This window comes from Nematostella vectensis, chromosome 11 (genome assembly GCF_932526225.1).
Source record: "Nematostella vectensis chromosome 11, jaNemVect1.1, whole genome shotgun sequence".
NCBI lineage: Eukaryota > Metazoa > Cnidaria > Anthozoa > Actiniaria > Edwardsiidae > Nematostella > Nematostella vectensis.
In genome coordinates, this window is record NC_064044.1 from 11,261,258 (window position 1) to 11,280,153 (window position 18,896).

At 42.6% G+C, this 18,896-nt stretch overlaps 2 protein-coding genes across 5 annotated transcripts; one reads left to right on the top strand and one right to left on the bottom strand.

Moving 5' to 3' along the window:
• Window positions 1–600: 600 nt before the first annotated feature.
• On the top strand, window positions 601–18,318 carry LOC116612099 (teneurin-2). 4 transcript variants are annotated; one of them, XM_048734186.1, is made up of 5 exons: window positions 601–1,715; window positions 2,910–3,027; window positions 16,267–16,380; window positions 16,852–16,962; window positions 17,566–18,318. In XM_048734186.1, the coding sequence occupies exons 1-5, from the start codon at window positions 1,029–1,031 to the stop codon at window positions 17,736–17,738; spliced, it is 1,203 nt and encodes a 400-aa protein (XP_048590143.1). In that variant the 5' UTR covers window positions 601–1,028; the 3' UTR covers window positions 17,739–18,318. The 4 variants fall into 4 exon arrangements, with proteins under 4 accessions (XP_048590143.1, XP_048590146.1, XP_048590145.1 ...); XM_048734189.1 differs by lacking the exons at window positions 16,267–16,380; window positions 16,852–16,962; window positions 17,566–18,318 and adding an exon at window positions 14,615–15,831; XM_048734188.1 differs by lacking the exons at window positions 601–1,715; window positions 2,910–3,027; window positions 16,267–16,380; window positions 16,852–16,962; window positions 17,566–18,318 and adding exons at window positions 6,033–7,551; window positions 14,615–15,831.
• LOC125573604 (uncharacterized protein K02A2.6-like) lies at window positions 8,582–13,015 on the bottom strand. Its single transcript, XM_048734185.1, has one exon. It carries the CDS (start codon window positions 12,862–12,864, stop codon window positions 8,842–8,844), a length of 4,023 nt encoding a protein of 1,340 aa, XP_048590142.1. The 5' UTR covers window positions 12,865–13,015; the 3' UTR covers window positions 8,582–8,841.
• Window positions 18,319–18,896: the final 578 nt, after the last annotated feature.

Sequence of the window (18,896 nt, forward strand, 5' to 3'; positions counted from 1 at the left end):
TAAATGCAGATTCTTGTTGAGTGTTTGAATAACCAGATCCATCCAACCATTCGACTTTAGGCAGATTAAAATCCCCCAAAATTAGATATTTTGTTCGATGTAGTCTCGAGGCAGCCCTAGTAAATTCCGAGAACATTTTCATAAAATCCATATCAGCATCGGGCGGGCGGTACACAACAGATACTACGATTTTACTAGTGCCGGGACGAGATAACTCCACACATATAATTTCTAGATCGTTTTCAAGTTCGTGACGGCGAAGAGAAGCAATACTTATATATAATAATATATAGAATAATTATACGATGTCGACCCACTGGAGACTGATGCTATGTTAAAGAAGTCACAAAATATATACATTCAATCGAATATTATTAAAGAAGATTAAACTACATTCGTGGATTGTCATTTTGAAGTTTTATCTTAAACACAAACCTCTTTTTTCCCATTGCAATGGAGAAGAGTGGTTGATCAGCATTCTATAAAGACAAGTACTATTGGTCATCATGCAGGATGAGGAATTGCACTTACAGATCACGTGGCTTTTTGGGAGTCAAATTGGCGTGCGCTCAGGCTTTTACCGACAGCAACAAAAAGCAACTTATTTAACGCTTACGTATAAGCTGGAAAGTCAGAAGGGGCTTATTTCATTCTATTTTTCGCCGTTCTCTACGGTAAAGTCATTTATGTGACTATTATGGCTGGAGTCACGTGACCAGTTAGTGCATGTCGCTTATTCGAGTACGATTTGCCACTCAAAAAGTCACGTGACCAGTTAGTACACGATTTGTCTGTTATGGGAAGCTTTATCAAACATTTATGTGTTGTTTAACTAATAGGATTTAGCCAGAAGTCAGAACAACATCTTTTTTTTGCGATCTAGAATGGTTCATATATTTGTCCAGATAACCCAAACGTTATATTCCAAGTAACATAACTCAGAGATGCGAGAAGATAAAACGGCCGCGTAAATCCAGCAACGGACTTTTAGAAACTTTTGTAGCAACAATATTCCAAATCTACTCTGCATGTATCAAAAGCTTTATTCGGCTTTTCTTTTATTTTCTTCTTTTCGGACTGTTGTGATGGTGGGTAACTATTCAATAAAGGTAGCGTGGGTTGAATGTTTTCTAGAAACCAAGAAAGGCCGTAGATCACTTTTATTCAGTGATAAAAACCCCGAGCAACCAGCAGACTCCCAGGAGACTTGTAGCCACTGCACTTCGTTTAGAGAGAATAAAGTGAATCCTCATCTAGTAAGACATCCCCAAAAGTCAAAGAAGTATCACAAATTTTCTAAAGAAAACCTTGGAGTTGCTTATGCTCCCAACGCCACACCGAATAAGAACAAAGTCACACACAAGAATACCGAAGAAACCAACATGGCAGACTTTCATAAGAAATGCTTTGTCGTGTTCTGTATTTTCGCGGGATTGCTCAGCCTTGGAATAGCACAAGGAGGATTCTCATACGTCTCCTTTAAGAAAGATCCATTGAAGAGGCTTGCTATCGCAAACGCTACACAGCACTTGGTGAAGCGACTCGGTGAGTGTACGAAGAAATGTATCCTAGCTACCGAGTGTGTGTCGTTTAACTTTGAAAACAAGGCTTCAACTGGACTTGCTGATATCATATGCGAGCTGCTTAACACAGACAAGTACTTTTCCTCGACCCTTCTGAAGGATGATGCGAGTTTTGACTACTTTTACCCTCAGGTAACGTAAAGTTTTCCATTCAACTTTGTCAGAATATTTTTTACACTTGGTGGCTGTGTGTATGCCTCCCCAATATTTTCTTATATGTTTCTGTATCGGGCCCCAATATTTCAAGGCCTGCTACAACTTTCAAATTCCAATTCCAAAATGAGACCTCTTTCGAGAAAATAGCCTGCTTGGAGGCGGTGATTGGTTTTATTATTGCGGAAAACCCTCTCCGTTCGGTGATCGCGGGCGCCTTTCGCGATGATAACACCGAGTTTCGCCTGCAAGCGAAATAAATGCTTCAACTCTGTTTAGTATTTCAAAAATCTTAAAACTTTCAATGGCTGTTCTAGAAACTTCTTCGTATCAATTATTTACCAAGTTTAAAAACAGGTATTTTGTCAAATGTTTTAATAAGCAAAACACTGCTTTGAGTCGTTTCTGTTAGAAAAGGCACTCGCTCACGAAAACTCTCGCTCACGATATTGAACTAGAAGAACAAAACGATAGCAAAAATTAATATATGTATATTTATGTTTATTTCCCTATGTGTTAGCATGTTTAACTTTTATAGTAACTAGGAAAACAAATTTTTTAAACGACTTTGAGAAAGTCTAGGTCTTCACCTGAAAGTCGCTCTGTTTGCCCGGGCCCGGTTCCCAGCATAAGCAACAAAAAAGAAGCAGAATTTAAATAACTTAATTTCATTATCTTTAACTCTTTGTTCCTACTGCTGTCTTTATCGAAAATATAGAGTGTGAATCGCCCAAAATAGAAACATAAGAACCTATTCAGATAGCCCATTTTTTTTTTTCGGCTTCTGCTTATCGTACCGGCCCACACAATCAGTCTTGTCTGCGGATACCATATAGTATGAATCTGACCAAAGTATAAACAAGTGGGATCCAACAAATGGATCGCGCCGTTTGTTGTCTCTGCCGCATGTAGAGCCGTTCTGTTTTTAAAACAAATGCTTTCAGAGCCGTTCTGTTTTTAAAACAAATGCTTTCAGAATGATAATGACGTAGGGATGTTTGTTGCGTTGTAAACCAGAACAAAATAGTAATGTGGAAGTAAGGTTGAATTTTTTCTTGTTTTAGAATAAATAACTCTATAAGTAATGTTGCCCTGTGGATGATATTATATTAGTAATGTTGCGTTGTCCTATATAGATGATTATTATATTAATAACGTTGAATTGTCCTGTAGAACAAATGCTTAAAGTCGCCGCCATGTCACAGCGCATCCTCATGTCGCCCGCTGTACGATCAGGACGATTACTACTGCGCATGCCCAATAAACAGGAGCGGGAAACACTGCGAAACAGGTGATCGATTATCATAAGTATTGATTATCATTCAGGACCAATTCTCATAAGTGTAAGTAGATGTTGGGCTCCCTGTGTTTACCCACAAGGCCAGTTGGGTTAAGTAAGATTAAAGATGGCGGCTCGTAAACACTTGTATTGATTATACCGCTACAATAAGAACTGGTTCTAAAAAGGTTTGATTCTCACAAGGAATGAATCTCTAGAGAATTGAATCTCATAAGGGAAGAGGTAAAAATATTTGTACTTCTTAGGATCCCGATTTAGGGGGGGGGGGGGGGGGGGTGAGCAACCCGTCACCTTCCACCTCATGAAAGGGGCGTTCTATATGGCACCACCAACCTCTGGAGAGGGTTTACTGTGTGGCACTACCAACCTGTAGAGAGGGGTTACTATGTGGCACTACCAACCTTTAGAGAGGGGTTACTATGTGGCACTACCAACCTGTAGTGAGGGGTTACTATGTGGCACTACCAACCTCTAGAGAGGGGTTACTGTGTGGCACTACCAACCTCTAGAGAGGGGTTACTGTGTGGCACTACCAACCTGTAGAGAGGGGTTACTATGTGGCACCACCAACCTCTGGAGAGGGGTTACTGTGTGGCACTACCAACCTGTAGAGAGGGGTTACTGTGTGGCACTACCAACCTGTAGAGAGGGGTTACTATGTGGCACTACCAACCTGTAGAGAGGGGTTACTGTGTGGCACTACCAACCTCTAGAGAGGGGTTACTGTGTGGCACTACCAACCTTTAGAGAGGGGTTACTGTGTGGCAACACCAACCTTTAGAGAGGGGTTACTGTGTGGCACTACCAACCAGTAGAGAGGGGTTACTATGTGGCACTACCAACCTGTAGAGAGGGGTTACTGTGTGGCACTACCAACCTTTAGAGAGGGGTTACTGTGTGGCACTACCAACCTTTAGAGAGGGGTTACTGTGTGGCAACACCAACCTTTAGAGAGGGGTTACTGTGTGGCACTACCAACCTCTAGTGAGGGGTTACTGTGTGGCACTACCAACCTCTAGTGAGGGGTTACTGTGTGGCACTACCAACCTTTAGAGAGGGGTTACTGTGTGGCACTACCAACCTCTAGTGAGGGGTTACTGTGTGGCACTACCAACCTTTAGAGAGGGGTTACTGTGTGGCACTACCAACCTCTAGTGAGGGGTTACTATGTGGCACTACCAACCTCTAGAGAGGGGTTACTGTGTGGCACTACCAACCTCTGGAGAGGGGTTACTATGTGGCACTACCAACCTCTGGAGAGGGGTTACTATGTGGCACTACCAACCTGTAGAGGGGGGTTACTGTGTGGCACTACCAACCTGTAGAGAGGGGTTACTATGTGGCACTACCAACCTGTAGAGAGGGGTTACTGTGTGGCACTACCAACCTCTAGAGAGGGGTTACTGTGTGGCACTACCAACGTGTAGAGGGGGGTTACTGTGTGGCACTACCAACCTGTAGAGAGGGATTACTATGTGGCACTACCAACCTCTAGAGAGGGGTTACTATGTGGCAACACCAACCTTTAGAGAGGGGTTACTGTGTGGCACTACCAACCTCTAGAGAGGGGTTACTGTGTGGCACTACCAACCTTTAGAGAGGGGTTACTATGTGGCACTACCAACCTGTAGAGAGGGGTTACTGTGTGGCACTACCAACCTTTAGAGAGGGGTTACTGTGTGGCACTACCAACCTTTAGAGAGGGGTTACTGTGTGGCACTACCAACCTGTAGAGGGGGGTACTATGTGGCACTACCAACCTTTAGAGAGGGGTTACTGTGTGGCACTACCAACCTTTAGAGAGGGGTTACTGTGTGGCACTACCAACCTCTAGTGAGGGGTTACTGTGTGGCACTACCAACCTTTAGAGAGGGGTTACTGTGTGGCACTACCAACCTCTAGAGAGGGGTTACTGTGTGGCACTACCAACCTCTAGTGGGGGGTTACTATGTGGCACTACCAACCTTTAGAGAGGGGTTACTGTGTGGCACTACCAACCTCTAGAGAGGGGTTACTGTGTGGCAACACCAACCTTTAGAGAGGGGTTACTATGTGGCACTACCAACCTGTAGAGAGGGGTTACTGTGTGGCACTACCAACCTCTAGAGAGGGGTTACTGTGTGGCACTACCAACCTGTAGAGGGGGGTTACTGTGTGGCACTACCAACCTCTAGAGAGGGGTTACTATGTGGCAACACCAACCTTTAGAGAGGGGTTACTGTGTGGCACTACCAACCTTTAGAGAGGGGTTACTGTGTGGCACTACCAACCTCTAGAGAGGGGTTACTGTGTGGCACTACCAACCTTTAGAGAGGGGTTACTGTGTGGCACTACCAACCTGTAGAGAGGGGTTACTGTGTGACACCATCAACCTCTGGAGAGGGGTTACTGTGTGGCACTACCAACCTCTAGAGAGGGGTTACTGTGTGGCACTACCAACCTCTGGAGAGGGGTTACTGTGTGGCACTACCAACCTCTGGAGAGGGGTTACTGTGTGGCAACACCAACCTTTAGAGAGGGGTTACTATGTGGCACTATCAACCTCTAGAGAGGGGTTACTGTGTGGCACTACCAACCTCTGGAGAGGGGTTACTGTGTGGCAACACCAACCTGTAGAGAGGGGTTACTGTGTGACACCATCAACCTCTGGAGAGGGGTTACTGTGTGGCAACACCAACCTCTAGTGAGGGGTTACTATGTGGCACTACCAACCTCTAGAGAGGGGTTACTATGTGGCAACACCAACCTGTAGAGAGGGGTTACTATGTGGCAACACCAACCTGTAGAGAGGGGTTACTATGTGGCAACACCAACCTCTAGTGAGGGGTTACTATGTGGCACTACCAACATCTGGAGAGGGGGTACTATGTTCTTTTTACCACCTCTGAATCACCAGGATTCAAATCGGTCGATAATGGGAAAGGAAAGTGGTACGGGTTATTTTTAAAAGACTAATTTTTCACACGGCTGATGTCTGTTTTAAGAGCTCTGACATTTTTTATTTTAAGAGGCTGCCAATGGCAGTAAGGCGCGTACCCAGGATTCACTGTTTTTTTACCCATTTTTTGACGGCCATGGGGGTTGTGTACACACCTGTTTATGCGCCGAAGGCATGGTGGAGAGGGCAGAGAGGGAATGAAGAGAGATGAGGAGTATGATAGAAAGGGAGGAGCTGGAACTATTACTTTGTATCAATCAATAGAAGAAGGTTGGGCAACCGTTATAATATACTCAAAGTGTGGCTGATATTCTCTTTCGATATGCTCCACATTATGGGATAATTATGCATACTTCCTAACTTACTAATGGTCAGCGGTCACATTTCAAAGCTATTCCAATGCAAATGAGACAGCGGTATATAACCCCAGGGACATAGAATACAATCAGTTCTTCCTTTCGTGCTACTACAGGTCAGTGAGTCAATTTGTATATTTTGTTTTGCATCGGACCGCGTGCTCTCTTTATCTTTCTACTTCTTTTCAGAAGGAAAATGGCAAGCAAAGATGATAAGCAGAACCATATTGAACCTGAAATAACCGTTATTTCTCGTGAACCAGCGAGGGAAACACAGTCTACGAAGGATAAAGACGAAGAAGCATTGGAGTTTGATGTTGACGAACTGAAAGACCAGCTTGGTATATCTCATATGCTCGAGACAAAGAAATTCTTGATCGAGCAAGTTACTGCAAAACAGGCAGCTACCTCGAATTATAACGCCAGTGAGGCTAATATTGCAGTGAAAACGTCCGACTCGGACGGTTCCGGTTTTGACCCGTCGGCTAGCCTTTTACCGGCGGTCGGAGATTATACTCCTGACAAGGAGAGTAGTGCTAATTCGTCGCTGGACTCCAGCGCAGCAGCACAGTTCCTACCCTCTTTCTTTGAGGAAAAGGAGGGCTATGGTCCTAAGGTTATAGACGTTATTGCCGAGCGTGTCAACGACGCATGTTCTAAAAAACCTCTGGAGCAGAAGCTCAAGGAGCTGCAGAATAAATATAAGACTCCAGAAAACTGCAAATTTATCTGCGTTCCTAAAGTAAACGTGGAATTGTGGCATGATCTAGAGCGAAACACCAAGTCCAGAGATTTAGGACTGCAAGAACTTCAAAAGAATGTGGTAAAAGCGGCGCAGCCCATTGTCATGCTGTTTGACTCTATCGCAGGTAGAGCAGTTGATCCTAAGGATATCTTGCCGATGCTGGCTGATTCTATTACCCTATTGGGGCATGCGCCTTACTTGTGCTCTCTAAAGAGACGAGAGCTACTGAAACCTGACATAGCTCAGGCCTACCAGGCAGTGTGCAGCAAATCCAATCCTGTGACCACCTTTCTTTTTGGGGATGAACTCCCTAAACATGTCAAGGACATAGGTAAAGTTAATAAAATTGCTAGAAGGACACTAACTCGGGTGAGTTCATCGAGACGTGGGCGCTCTTTTGACTACAAATTCTCAAACAACAACAACAACAACACACAGAAGAATTACCAGAACTCCTAGGACAAAGCTTGAATGAGGTACCTATGGCTCATGCGGGTAATCTGCAGCACCACATTGAAAACTTGCGTAAAATCACCAATGATCCCTGGGTACTAGAAACTGTATCGGGATATCATTTGGAATACAGTGAGTCTCCTTTGCAAAATGAATTACCTAAGCAGGCTCCATTTGGCGAAGATGAGGAAAAGCTTATTGATGAGGAGATCACTAAGTTAAATAGTAGAGGAGCCATCATCAAGGTTTCTCCCTGCACTGGGGAATTCATTTCAAATATCTTTCTAGTACCAAAGAAAACAGGTGATATGCGCCCAGTGATTAATTTAAAGCCCTTGAATAGTTTTGTACAAAAGATCCATTTTAAAATGGAAAATATTGATGTGGCCTTAGATGCCATCGCAAAGGGTGTCTTTATGGTGTCAGTTGATTTAAAAGATGCTTATTTCAGCATTCCTATTTACAAGCCTGATCGTAAATATTTGAGGTTTAAGTGGAGAAATTTATGAATTTTCATGTTTACCCTTCGGCTACAGCCTAGCCTCCAGAGTTTTCACCAAGGTCCTTAAACCTGTTGTCTCTCATTTGAGACTAAATGGACGTCGAGTTGTGATATTTCTCGACGACATTCTTTTGATTGGTAGCTCTCCGCAGGAATGTTTCTCACATTTATCCATGCTCAGATTATTATTACATGATTTGAGTTTTATAATAGATGAAGAAAAATCTCAGCTCACTCCAGTCAGTCAAATCACCTATCTGGGTTTTGATATTGACTCTGAGTAATGAAGCTCTCATTGCCTATTAAGAAGGTTGAGAAAATAGTTCAGGCATGCAAAAAAGGTTTTGTTAAAAACGTTTGCCTCCGTCAGGGAAGTTGCTTGCATAGTGGGTTTGTTGGTATCAGCCTTCCCTGCTGTGAAGTATATTAAGCTTCACTACAGATCTATTGCAAGAGACACATTCCCAGAAATAAGAGACAACATGGCCGCCACGCATGCGTAATGTAATGTATTTGAGAAAAACCTTAGGATCAAAACGAATAAACAGTAATGGCGGACTCTCGTTGTTTATTTCTGCTACCCAGAAAACCTTGCGGTCATACAAACAGGAATCCCAAACATTACATACTGCCCCACCCAAGTTTACAACTAAAAGATACTTGCTTGCTGAGGCCAGTAAAACTATCAAATTTATACACACAATATGTCAACAAGTAAAAAACAACAACAATGTCCATGACAAGTTCTTGACAAGTTGTCAATCCATCAGATCCGGAAAAATGTACACAGTGTGTGATATGCTGCTTAAAATTAACATACATAGTCTTTGAGGTGAGTAGGTGTGGTTTTGAGTCGAGTACTTCTTCGCAGAGTACTTGCAGGTTCAGAAGCTGGAAGCTCTGTCTTCTTCGGTTCCAATGAAGGTTCTGGAACTGTGATCTCAGGTTCCTTAAATTCCTCTGGAATCTGCTTGGGTACAGTTGTTTGCATTGGAACTTGGGCCAATTCTGTTGAACTCTGAAGATCATTGGCGACTGTGGGTGTGCTTGTCCTCAGGCGAAGATGGTCAACATGTCGTCGAAACACTCCACCTGAACTGAGTTGAACGACATACGAAACCGGTCCTGACTGTTGAATAATTGTTCCACATAACCACTTTGGACCATATGAAAAATTCTTGACAAATACTGGGTCATTCACTTGAAATTCTCTGAGTGGCACTAGATTGTCGTGTTGTTTCTTCTGTGCGAGCTGTTTATCTTCTACACGAGTGCGAATTGTGTCCTGACTAAGGGGGTTTACCAGGTCCAAGCGCGTCTTCAGCTTCCGGTTCATTAATAGCTCACCAGGTGTTTTACCAGTGGTTGCATGAGGTGTGGTACGATAGCTTAGTAGAAATCTGCTTAACTTCGTGTCTAAGTTTTCCTTTTCCCCTCCCATCTTCTTCATTGTTTCCTTGAAAGTGCGAACATATCTTTCAGCAAATCCATTGGATGCTGGGTGTTTAGGTGCTGAAGTGATGTGTTTTATGCCATTCTCAGACATAAAAAGGGCAAATTCTTCACCTATGAAGGCAGTTGCATTATCAGATACAATGATATCAGGCAGTCCATGTACTGAGAAGCATTCTCTTAACTTCTGGATGGTTACTGCAGCAGTACTGGAGTTTGTCTTGAATACCTCGATCCACTTACTATAGGCATCACCGATCACCAGGAACCTGTGTCCTTCGAAAGGTCCTGCATAGTCAATATGTATGCGAGACCAAGGTCTAGACGGCCACTCCCACGGATGTAGGGGTGCAGTAGAAGGTGCCTTAGCATTACTTTGGCAGCTTGTGCAATCTTTCACCTTTTGCTCAATATCCGCGTCCAGGCCAGGCCACCAGAAATAGCTTCGGGCTAACATTTTCATGCGAACCATTCCAGGATGTCCATCATGTAGTTCCTGGAGAAGCTTGACTCTTCCTTGAGGAGGAATGACTACGCGAGAGCCCCAGAGTAGACAGCCATCCTGACAGCTAAGTTGGTGCTTTCTATAAGAGTAGGGCTTGAACTCAATGCGATCATTTGAATTGGGCCAACCGGACATTACTTGGTGTCGTACTGCACTAAGAATAGGATCTTTTGAGGTCCAACGCTTAATGTCCTTGACTTTAACGGGTGTGTTGACTTCAAGATGATTCATTACAAACATAATGTCGCCAGGCACTGGAACATTTCTGGTTTCATTTGGCAATGGCAGCCGGCTCAGGCCATCGGCATTACCATTTTTCTGGCCTTCTCGATATACTAAAGTGTATGAGTAGCCTGACAGGAATACCGCCCACCTCAATATGCGTGGTGAGGCTGAGGTCGGTATTTGTTTAGTTGACTGTAGCAGACCCAGCAGGGGTTTGTGATCAGTGTAGATGGTAAAACTCCGTCCATATAAGTATGAGTGGAACTTCCTCACCCCGAACATGATGGCTGCTGCCTCTTTGTCGAGCTGTGAATAGTTCTTTTCGGCTGGGGACAGAGTACGTGAGGCATATGAAATAGGACGTTCAGTCCCATCATCCATCACATGTGAAATAACACAACCAAGACCATATGGTGATGCGTCACAGGCAAGGGTTAACTCTCTTTCCAAGCTGTAATGCACTAGAAGTTGTGACGAGTGAAGTGTGGACTTGGCTTGGTTCCAAGATTTTTCATGTGCTTCACTCCAGTTCCAAGGTGTGTCTTTGACTAACAGCTGATGTAAAGGAGATAGTATTGTAGTGATGTTAGGTATGTAACAAGCGTAATAGTTAAGCATGCCTAAGAAGGCTTGCAGTTCTTTCAGATTAGAAGGTCTCGGTGACTCTTGAATTGCTTTGATTTTCTCGTCAAGGGGGTGGATACCATCTTTGTCTATGCGGTGTCCCAGGTAAGTGACTTCAGGTGCTTGAAAAATGCACTTCGAACGTTTAAGACGGACGCCAGCTTTGTCCAGACGTGACAGGACTTCTGTTAGACTTTTGAGATGATCTGCTGATGTCTTCCCGGCAATGAGAATATCATCTATTCGTACTACAACATTCGGAATACCCTGCAGTAAATTTTCCATTGTGCGTTGGAAAATCCCAGGGGCTGAGGCAATGCCGTAGCACAGTCTATTGTACTCAAATAGGCCTTTATGAGTGGTGATAGTGGTGTACTTCTTTGATTCTTCATCTAACTCAAGTTGTTGATAAGCTTGACTCAGATCTAGTTTTGTAAACTGCACTCCACCTCCAAGTTGAGCTAGCAGATCCTCTGTTTTAGGAATTGGGTAATTGTCAAGTTTGCTAACTTGGTTCAAAGTAACTTTGAAGTCTCCACAAATGCGTATAGACTCATCAGATTTGACAATGGGCACAATGGGTGTTGCCCATTCCGAAAATTGAACTGGACGAATTGTTCCTTCTTCTAACAAACGGTCCAATTCTCTCTCTACCTTCTGACGTCGTGCATATTCTAACGTGCGAGGTTTGAAGTACTTGGGTTTGGCTTGAGGATCAACGTATATCTTTGCTTTCACTCCTTGAATTGTCCCTAGTCCTTCCTTGAATAAATTTTCATGTTTCTTTAGCAGGTCAGACACATCAGGGGATACAACTTGAACTAGGAAAATCTCTGGCCATGACAACTTAACATGTTGTAACCAATCTCGTCCAAAGAGACTGGGCACCTTGCCTTGTACCACTATAACTGGCAAGTGTTCAAAGAAGTCCTTGTACTTGACTTCCACTACAAGCTTTCCTAAAACTGGAATTGTCTCCCCGGTGTATGTTTTCAAGGTTAGCTTGGTATCTTGCAGATTGAGAGATGAACCCTCAATGTTCTTCAATTGATCAAAAATGTCCTCTCCGATTACTGAAAGTGATGCACCAGTGTCCAGTTCCATTTGAACTTTAAGACCATTTAATTCAACATCTACTAAATACGGATTTTGGCGGTTGCCTTGACTGACAGCAAACAATGGATATATATCTTCATCTTCTATTTCTTTATCAGTATCCAGGACATGAATTGCTGGTTTCCCTTGTTTTGGATGGTGGTTTGAATTTGGCTTGGTTGTCTCGGACGACTTTTTTGCTTTTTTGAGACATTTGGCAACAATATGTCCTTTCTTTTTACAATAATGGCACGTGGCCTCCTTGAAACGACATTTTGACGGGTGGTGATTTTTTCCACAACGATAACACTCTTTATTTTCGCTTTTAGAACGCGGTAAGGGCGAAGAACTGACCTTTTTTACAGATGCAGACGTTGAACTTAACGTAGAAGGAGCAGATTGAAGATCGGCCATGTGCTGTGCGGTCGTTTCCATAGACGAAGCAATGTCGTAAGCTTTTTTGAAAGTTAAGTTCTCTTCTGATAGCAAACGCCTTTGGATTCTTTCATTGTTAATTCCAGACACCAGACGATCACGCAGCATATTTTCCAGACTGCCACCAAAATTGCAGTATTCTGCCATGTTTCGTAGAGCCGCTACAAAGTCAGACACGTTCTCCCCGCTCAATCTGAAACGGTTATTGAACTTGTGCCGTTGCACGCTTTCACTCGGTTTTGGGTTGAAATGGCTCTTTACCAAGGTGCACAAGTCAGCATAAGATTTCTCTCCAGGTTTCGCTGGGGCCAGCAGATCAGACATTAATTTGTAGGTTTTTTTCCCTACCGAACTGAGGAGGATTGCACGGCGTATTTTCCAGTCATCGTCAGACGTAGTTACTCCATTTGCTTCAAAATAGAAGTTTAGACGCTCGATATACTGTTCCCATGAATCAGAATCTCTGTCGAATTCGTCTATTTTGCCGTAGGTTGCCATTTCCGAAATCCTCGTCGCCAAAAAATGTAATGTATTTGAGAAAAACCTTAGGATCAAAACGAATAAACAGTAATGGCGGACTCTCGTTGTTTATTTCTGCTACCCAGAAAACCTTGCGGTCATACAAACAGGAATCCCAAACATTACACGTAATAGTGCACATACAATGTCAAAATGGCTGCCATTTATTATAATGAAATGTGGGGAGACATCACAATTTATCAAATTTTCTCGTTTCAGAGATTTTGGGCTCACGATGCAGGACTCGAAAAAAAAAAAAACCTTGCCATTCGAGTGATACACTTTCCGTTCAAACGATGCCAGAGAAAGCCCTATAATTGTTCCTTGGATATTGCACTTTTATTCGCTTGAGAGTATACAATCCTCCATACATTCTCTGTAATTTCATTGAAATCGGGCATAAAAGTAGTCGTTTAAAAAGTAGAACTGTTCGCTGCATCACAGGTGCAGGACTCGAAATTGGTAAATCGACTATCCTTCCATCAAATTGGCCAATAAAATAGGCAGTAGCGCCTCCCAATCTTGTTCCCGAAGAAATAACATTTGATGTAGTTATGCCTAGTTTAGGAACCATTATTGTTGTCTTTAAGATACAGACTGAAGCAAGGAAAACGGTGCGCTTCTCAAGAACAACTTCTCTCCGTTCGTCCGTTCTCCATTTTGTTTTTAAATGGCCCCACGGCTTTCTGGGATAGACACAGGGGAACCATAAAGCCTTTCTAAAATACGTTTTTTTTTTATTTGCGCATATAATGTTTTCCAACCTCAGCAAGACTGTTTACTTCCATTATCATTGGACGTAACAAATCAGAGATGCCCCTTGCACGTTTAAATACCGCTAATACTACTTTTATTTTGAATTTTAGTCAACCTGACTAAAAACTTCTAGTGTAACAACAGAAGGGAAGCCCCTGTGCTGGCCGGAATCTCGTTTTTATTTGTGATACTGCTGTTATTCCTCGCGGGCCTAGCAAAATGTGAGCCCATAGAAACCGCTGGCTAATGTCCCTTATTTCTGGGAATGACTCAGGCCTTAGCTTCCAATCATCACTTTGATCAAAATATCCAGATTGGCTCCCAGGCAATGTCTGATATCAACTGGGTAGCAAATAACATTTCTAAGTTGAATGGCTCTATGTTTGGGTATAACCCCGTTCATGTTTATATAGAATGTGATGCTAGTTTGTTTGGCTGGGGTGCAGTTTGTAATGGGCAGTCTACGAATGGTAGATGGTCTTTGCCTGAGTCTAGTCATCATATAAACTATTTAGAGTTATTGGCTGCTTTCTATGCTTTTCAAGCTTTTGTTGAAAATCAAAATGGTATTCATGTGAGACTCAGACTTGAAAACTCCACAGCAGTTGCTTTCATCAATAATATGGGTGGAATGAAATCTCCTTCTTTGGCTGCACTTGCTGCTATTATTAGGGGGTGGTGTATTTCAAGGAATATTTTTGTTTTATCCCAGCATATCTCTGGTAGATGTAATTGTGAAGCTGATGCTTTATCTAGAGAATTCACTTCTAATTTAGAGTAGTCTCTTGATCAGGACGTATTTAGAAACCTTGTTTCAAAGACATTCATGCCTGAATTAGATCTCTTTGCATCTAGGTCAAATGCAAAATAGGACCGATTTGTTGCATGGCACCCGGAACCGTGTGCACATGCCGTTGATGCTTTTAGTATCAGTTGGTCTAATTTCCGATGTTATGCTTTTCCCCCCCTTTAGTCTCTTGACTCGGGCCCTGGCCAAGATACGGAACGACAGTGCATTAGTTCTCCTTGTTGCTCCAACATGGACGACACAACCATGGTATCCTCTATTGTTACAACTCTCCATAGCTCAGCCAATACTGCTTCCACGGATGGACCATCTGCTGACACTTCCTCACGGTCAGGAGCTGCATCCCCTGAAAGACAGGCTGCACCTGGCAGGATGGATGTTATCCGGAGATCATTGTCTGCAAAGGGATTTTCTGATGAGGCAATCCGAATCATCTCTGCATCTTGGTCAACTGGGACTGACAAGCAGTACAATACAGTTTGGAAGAACTTGTGTTGCTGGTGTGATCAGAGGAAAGTTGATCTACTTCAAGCACCTGTGAGTGAGATAGTCAATTTACTTAGTAGACTGTTTTGCTGGAGGGAAGAGTTACAGCACAATTAATACCTATCGTTCAGCCTTGTCTACTACCTTGTATAGCGTGAACAAATGTTGCTGTCGGTTCACACCCTATTGTTACAAGACTACTGAAGGGTGTTTATAGGCTGAAGACTCCTTCTCCACGATATTCGTCTACCTGGGATGTCTCTAAAGTGACTAGTTATTTGAGGACTTTGTTCCCTTTGGAGCAACTTTCTTTAAAGACTCTTACTTTTAAGACTGTTATGCTCTGTGCATTGTCATCAGCACAAAGAGAGCAAACCTTATGTGCTTTAGATTTGAGGTATATGAATTTGAGCAATGGATGTATAGTTTTTGACATAACAGAGTGCCTGAAAACCAGTAGGCCTAGAAAGCCTTCTTTAAAGGTTGAGTTTTCTTGTTTGAATTGAAGATAAATCAATATGTCCTGTTGTTACCCTCAAAGAGTACATAAATCGCACAAGTTCCCTGAGAACTTCTAGTATCAAAGTTGTATATCTCGTTTATTAAACCACATAAGGCAGTGTCCACTGGCTCAGCAGCAAGGGGTGGATTAATACTGTAATGGCTGCAGCTGGCATTGATACTGATACGTATAAAGCACACATTGTTAGAGGTGCTGCTGTTTCAGATAAGTATTTAAAGGGTGTTCCTGTTGATGAGATTCTCCGCATGACGGACTGGTCCAATGAGCGGACCTTTAGAAAGTATTATTTGAGAGAAAATAATGTTGCAAAATAATTCTAATTCAAAATAATTAATAAAAGTGTTGAATTATATTAAATCATCTCACCAGTTAAGTTTGTTGAGATATGTGTTATGTCTTTTGGCTGAGGTACTTTGAAATCGCATAATTATCCCATAATGTGGAGCATATCGAAAGAGAATTTAAAAATTAGACGAGAGGTACTTACCTTGAAGTGTAATTGTAATTCTCTGAAGATATGCAGAGCATTATGGGATAATACTACCCGCCCTTGAGTCCTTTATCCCCGCCCTTTGGTGTCGGACCTTCGCCATTTTATACACTCCAGGAAGAACTGATTGTATTCTATGTCCCTGGGGTTATATACTGCTGTCTCATTTGCATTTGAATGGCTTTGAAATGTGACCGCTGACCAAAGTAAGTTAGGAAGTATGCATAATTATCCCATAATGTGGAGCATATCTTTAGAGAATTACAATTACACTTCAAGGTAAGTACCTCTCGTCTAATTTTTAAAAATTTTTTGCAGTCCTGACTCCTTGCCAGTACACAATTTGTCAAAATGGCGGCACGTGCACGGAGATAAGTAGTACACGTGCTTCATGCAGCTGCGCATCTGGATGGAGCGGAACACGATGCGAAGGTTTGTTTTTAACAGCCTCTTGCAGCCGCCATTTTGTCATCCTTGCAAAGTAGTACCAAGCGTGATATTGAATTTGCCTTCCCATATTAAATGGAAACAATAACAAAGGTGACTGGAGCTGACTCGAGAAAACGCCTCCCCCGAATAACCGCCTCACCTTAACGTGTCAAACTTAACATATTTTTTTATGAAGAAGGATACTGTATGTTCAAGGGGAAATAGAAACATCTGACAGTACAACCAGCCACAGCAATTTACAATTAAGAGCTTTTTTTATGACTCTGGGCTTTTTTACCTTACGTTGGAAAAATGCACCTAGAAATAAAACGTATTTTGAAGTAAGCACCTCGGTGTTTATTTTGAGATATTACTTTATGTCTTTATTATTTTTATATCGATTTACAGAGAATATTCTGAACGTTTACGAATCCTTTAATTTCGATTCTCTCTTTTCCGAATTCACCATTTCAGTACCACGTCCATGTGACCTGATCACGTGTCAAAATGGAGCCACGTGCACTTCTAGTGGCACTACCGCAACCTGCAACTGCATCAGAGGGTGGACTGGAACCTACTGTAACGGTAAGTCTTTCAGCCAAGGAGCGGGATCCCTGTGGTTTCCTTTAATAAAAGAAAGCTTGGAACCTAATGGAACGGTCAGTGATTTTGACATGGAGTGGGTTCCCTGTGGTTCCCTTTTATAGAAGATAGAGTGGAACCTACTAGAACGGTGAGCGCTTCAACCATGTGCTGAATAGTTTCCCTGATTCCACAAAGTTCTCTGATAAAAATCTGACCACCCCTAAAAAACAAAAAGGGACTTTTTTATGCCTTTGCAGTATCTCCAAGGGACGTTTATTGTCGGATTTGGCTACAAAAAAGCCTGACTTATGGATTGGTGACATACCAGAGTGATCTAGCTTATGCTTTCTAATTTTGTCTACAAATAGCACGTCTATTGAGAACCGAAAGTGGACCTTCGACCGTTGTGGTGGGTGCGTTCCCACCCCCTGCATCCCCCCTCCCTGGGTACGGGCTTTCAGCTGTTCCGATTTGTGCTAGTGTGCTTGTGCCTTCACTGATGAAAAACTCAGCTTTTTTGTGAAAAATGTAGCACAATTTGAAAACGAGATACTCAAAGCGATTGATCTACAGCAGGGATGTTTAAAAACCTTTTTTTTACAGAGTGCAAAAGCAACAAGTTTGCAAGAAACGACGGGTGTTGCGTATATCCCTTCTCATATAGCAGCACTGTGTACTCCGCTTGCACCACCGCGGGCTCATGGATAGGGAATCTATGGTGCTCATTTACATATGAGTATGCTGACAATGATCTAACATGGGGCTTCTGTCTGTAGATATGGATGTGCAGGGGCGGATCTAGGGGAGGGCTCAGAAGGCCCAGACTCCCACCCCCCCCCCCCCCCTCCCCATTTTGAAAAATTAAAGATAATCCAAGCTTAAAAATAAAAGGAAATCCACGAGATAACTTTTTAAAACCGTCTCTTCCCCCCCTCCCCCCCTCCGCCTTTTTTAAACTCCTGGACCCGCCCCCATGCTATGTGTGATAAAAGTCTGTTTGCCAGGCGTTTATCCAGCTATTTTCAGCTGCGCCGAGCCGAGCGACCTAAAAAAAACGAGTAATCAAATCATATTACAGGGGTAAATCCATGCCCAGCCCTGTTAAAGCAGTCTTTTCTTGAAGAATCGTCAAATTTTGTTCGCATATGATATCCGAGATACATGAGATTTTGCCCCCCCCCCCACCCCCAATCAATCCCTGGCTAAGCACCTGCAGTAAGAAGATAAAGCACGAATAGAGGTATGCGTTGTTAGTTTTTGCATGCTCATATATAAAAACAATTGCATGAGAAATTGTAAAGACTTTGTGAAAATCGAAATAATAAAGTTGAAATAAAGCATACATTTTGGCGTAAATTCAGCGGTTTCTCGTATCGAGTACAGTACCGCTTAATTCGTATAATCAGTTGTACAAAATATGCCTAACCCCGTATGACAATTTTAGTCCTAGGCATCTTACATAATTACAAATTTTAACAAAAGTAATTTTACTGTTTAACGATTAGAAATCTCAAAAATCAAGATTTTATTGATGACGACTTGATGTAAAAGCATCCCCGTGTTATTAATCATTTAATATATTCGCCACTTTCAGTTAAATTCAATATAATTTATTGCTAATTTTCACACATATATACCACACGCCTAGAACACAGCGAAGGTTTTGTTGTATTCCTGTTGTTTTTGGGTACCCTGTGATACACGCTCAACTTTGTGTAAATATTCAAAATAATATATTTAACCGATGGAAAGGCTGCCAATTATAAACCTAAGCGAATGTCGGAGAGTTGCGTTTCTTCAATGACACATCAACTATTAGCCTGCTTGCAGGCGGTACTCGATGTTATCATCGCGGAAAACCCGCTCAGTTCGGTGATCGGGCGCCATCTTGTATTTTAAGCCGCATGGTTACTGAGTGCGAGCGCAATGCGCTA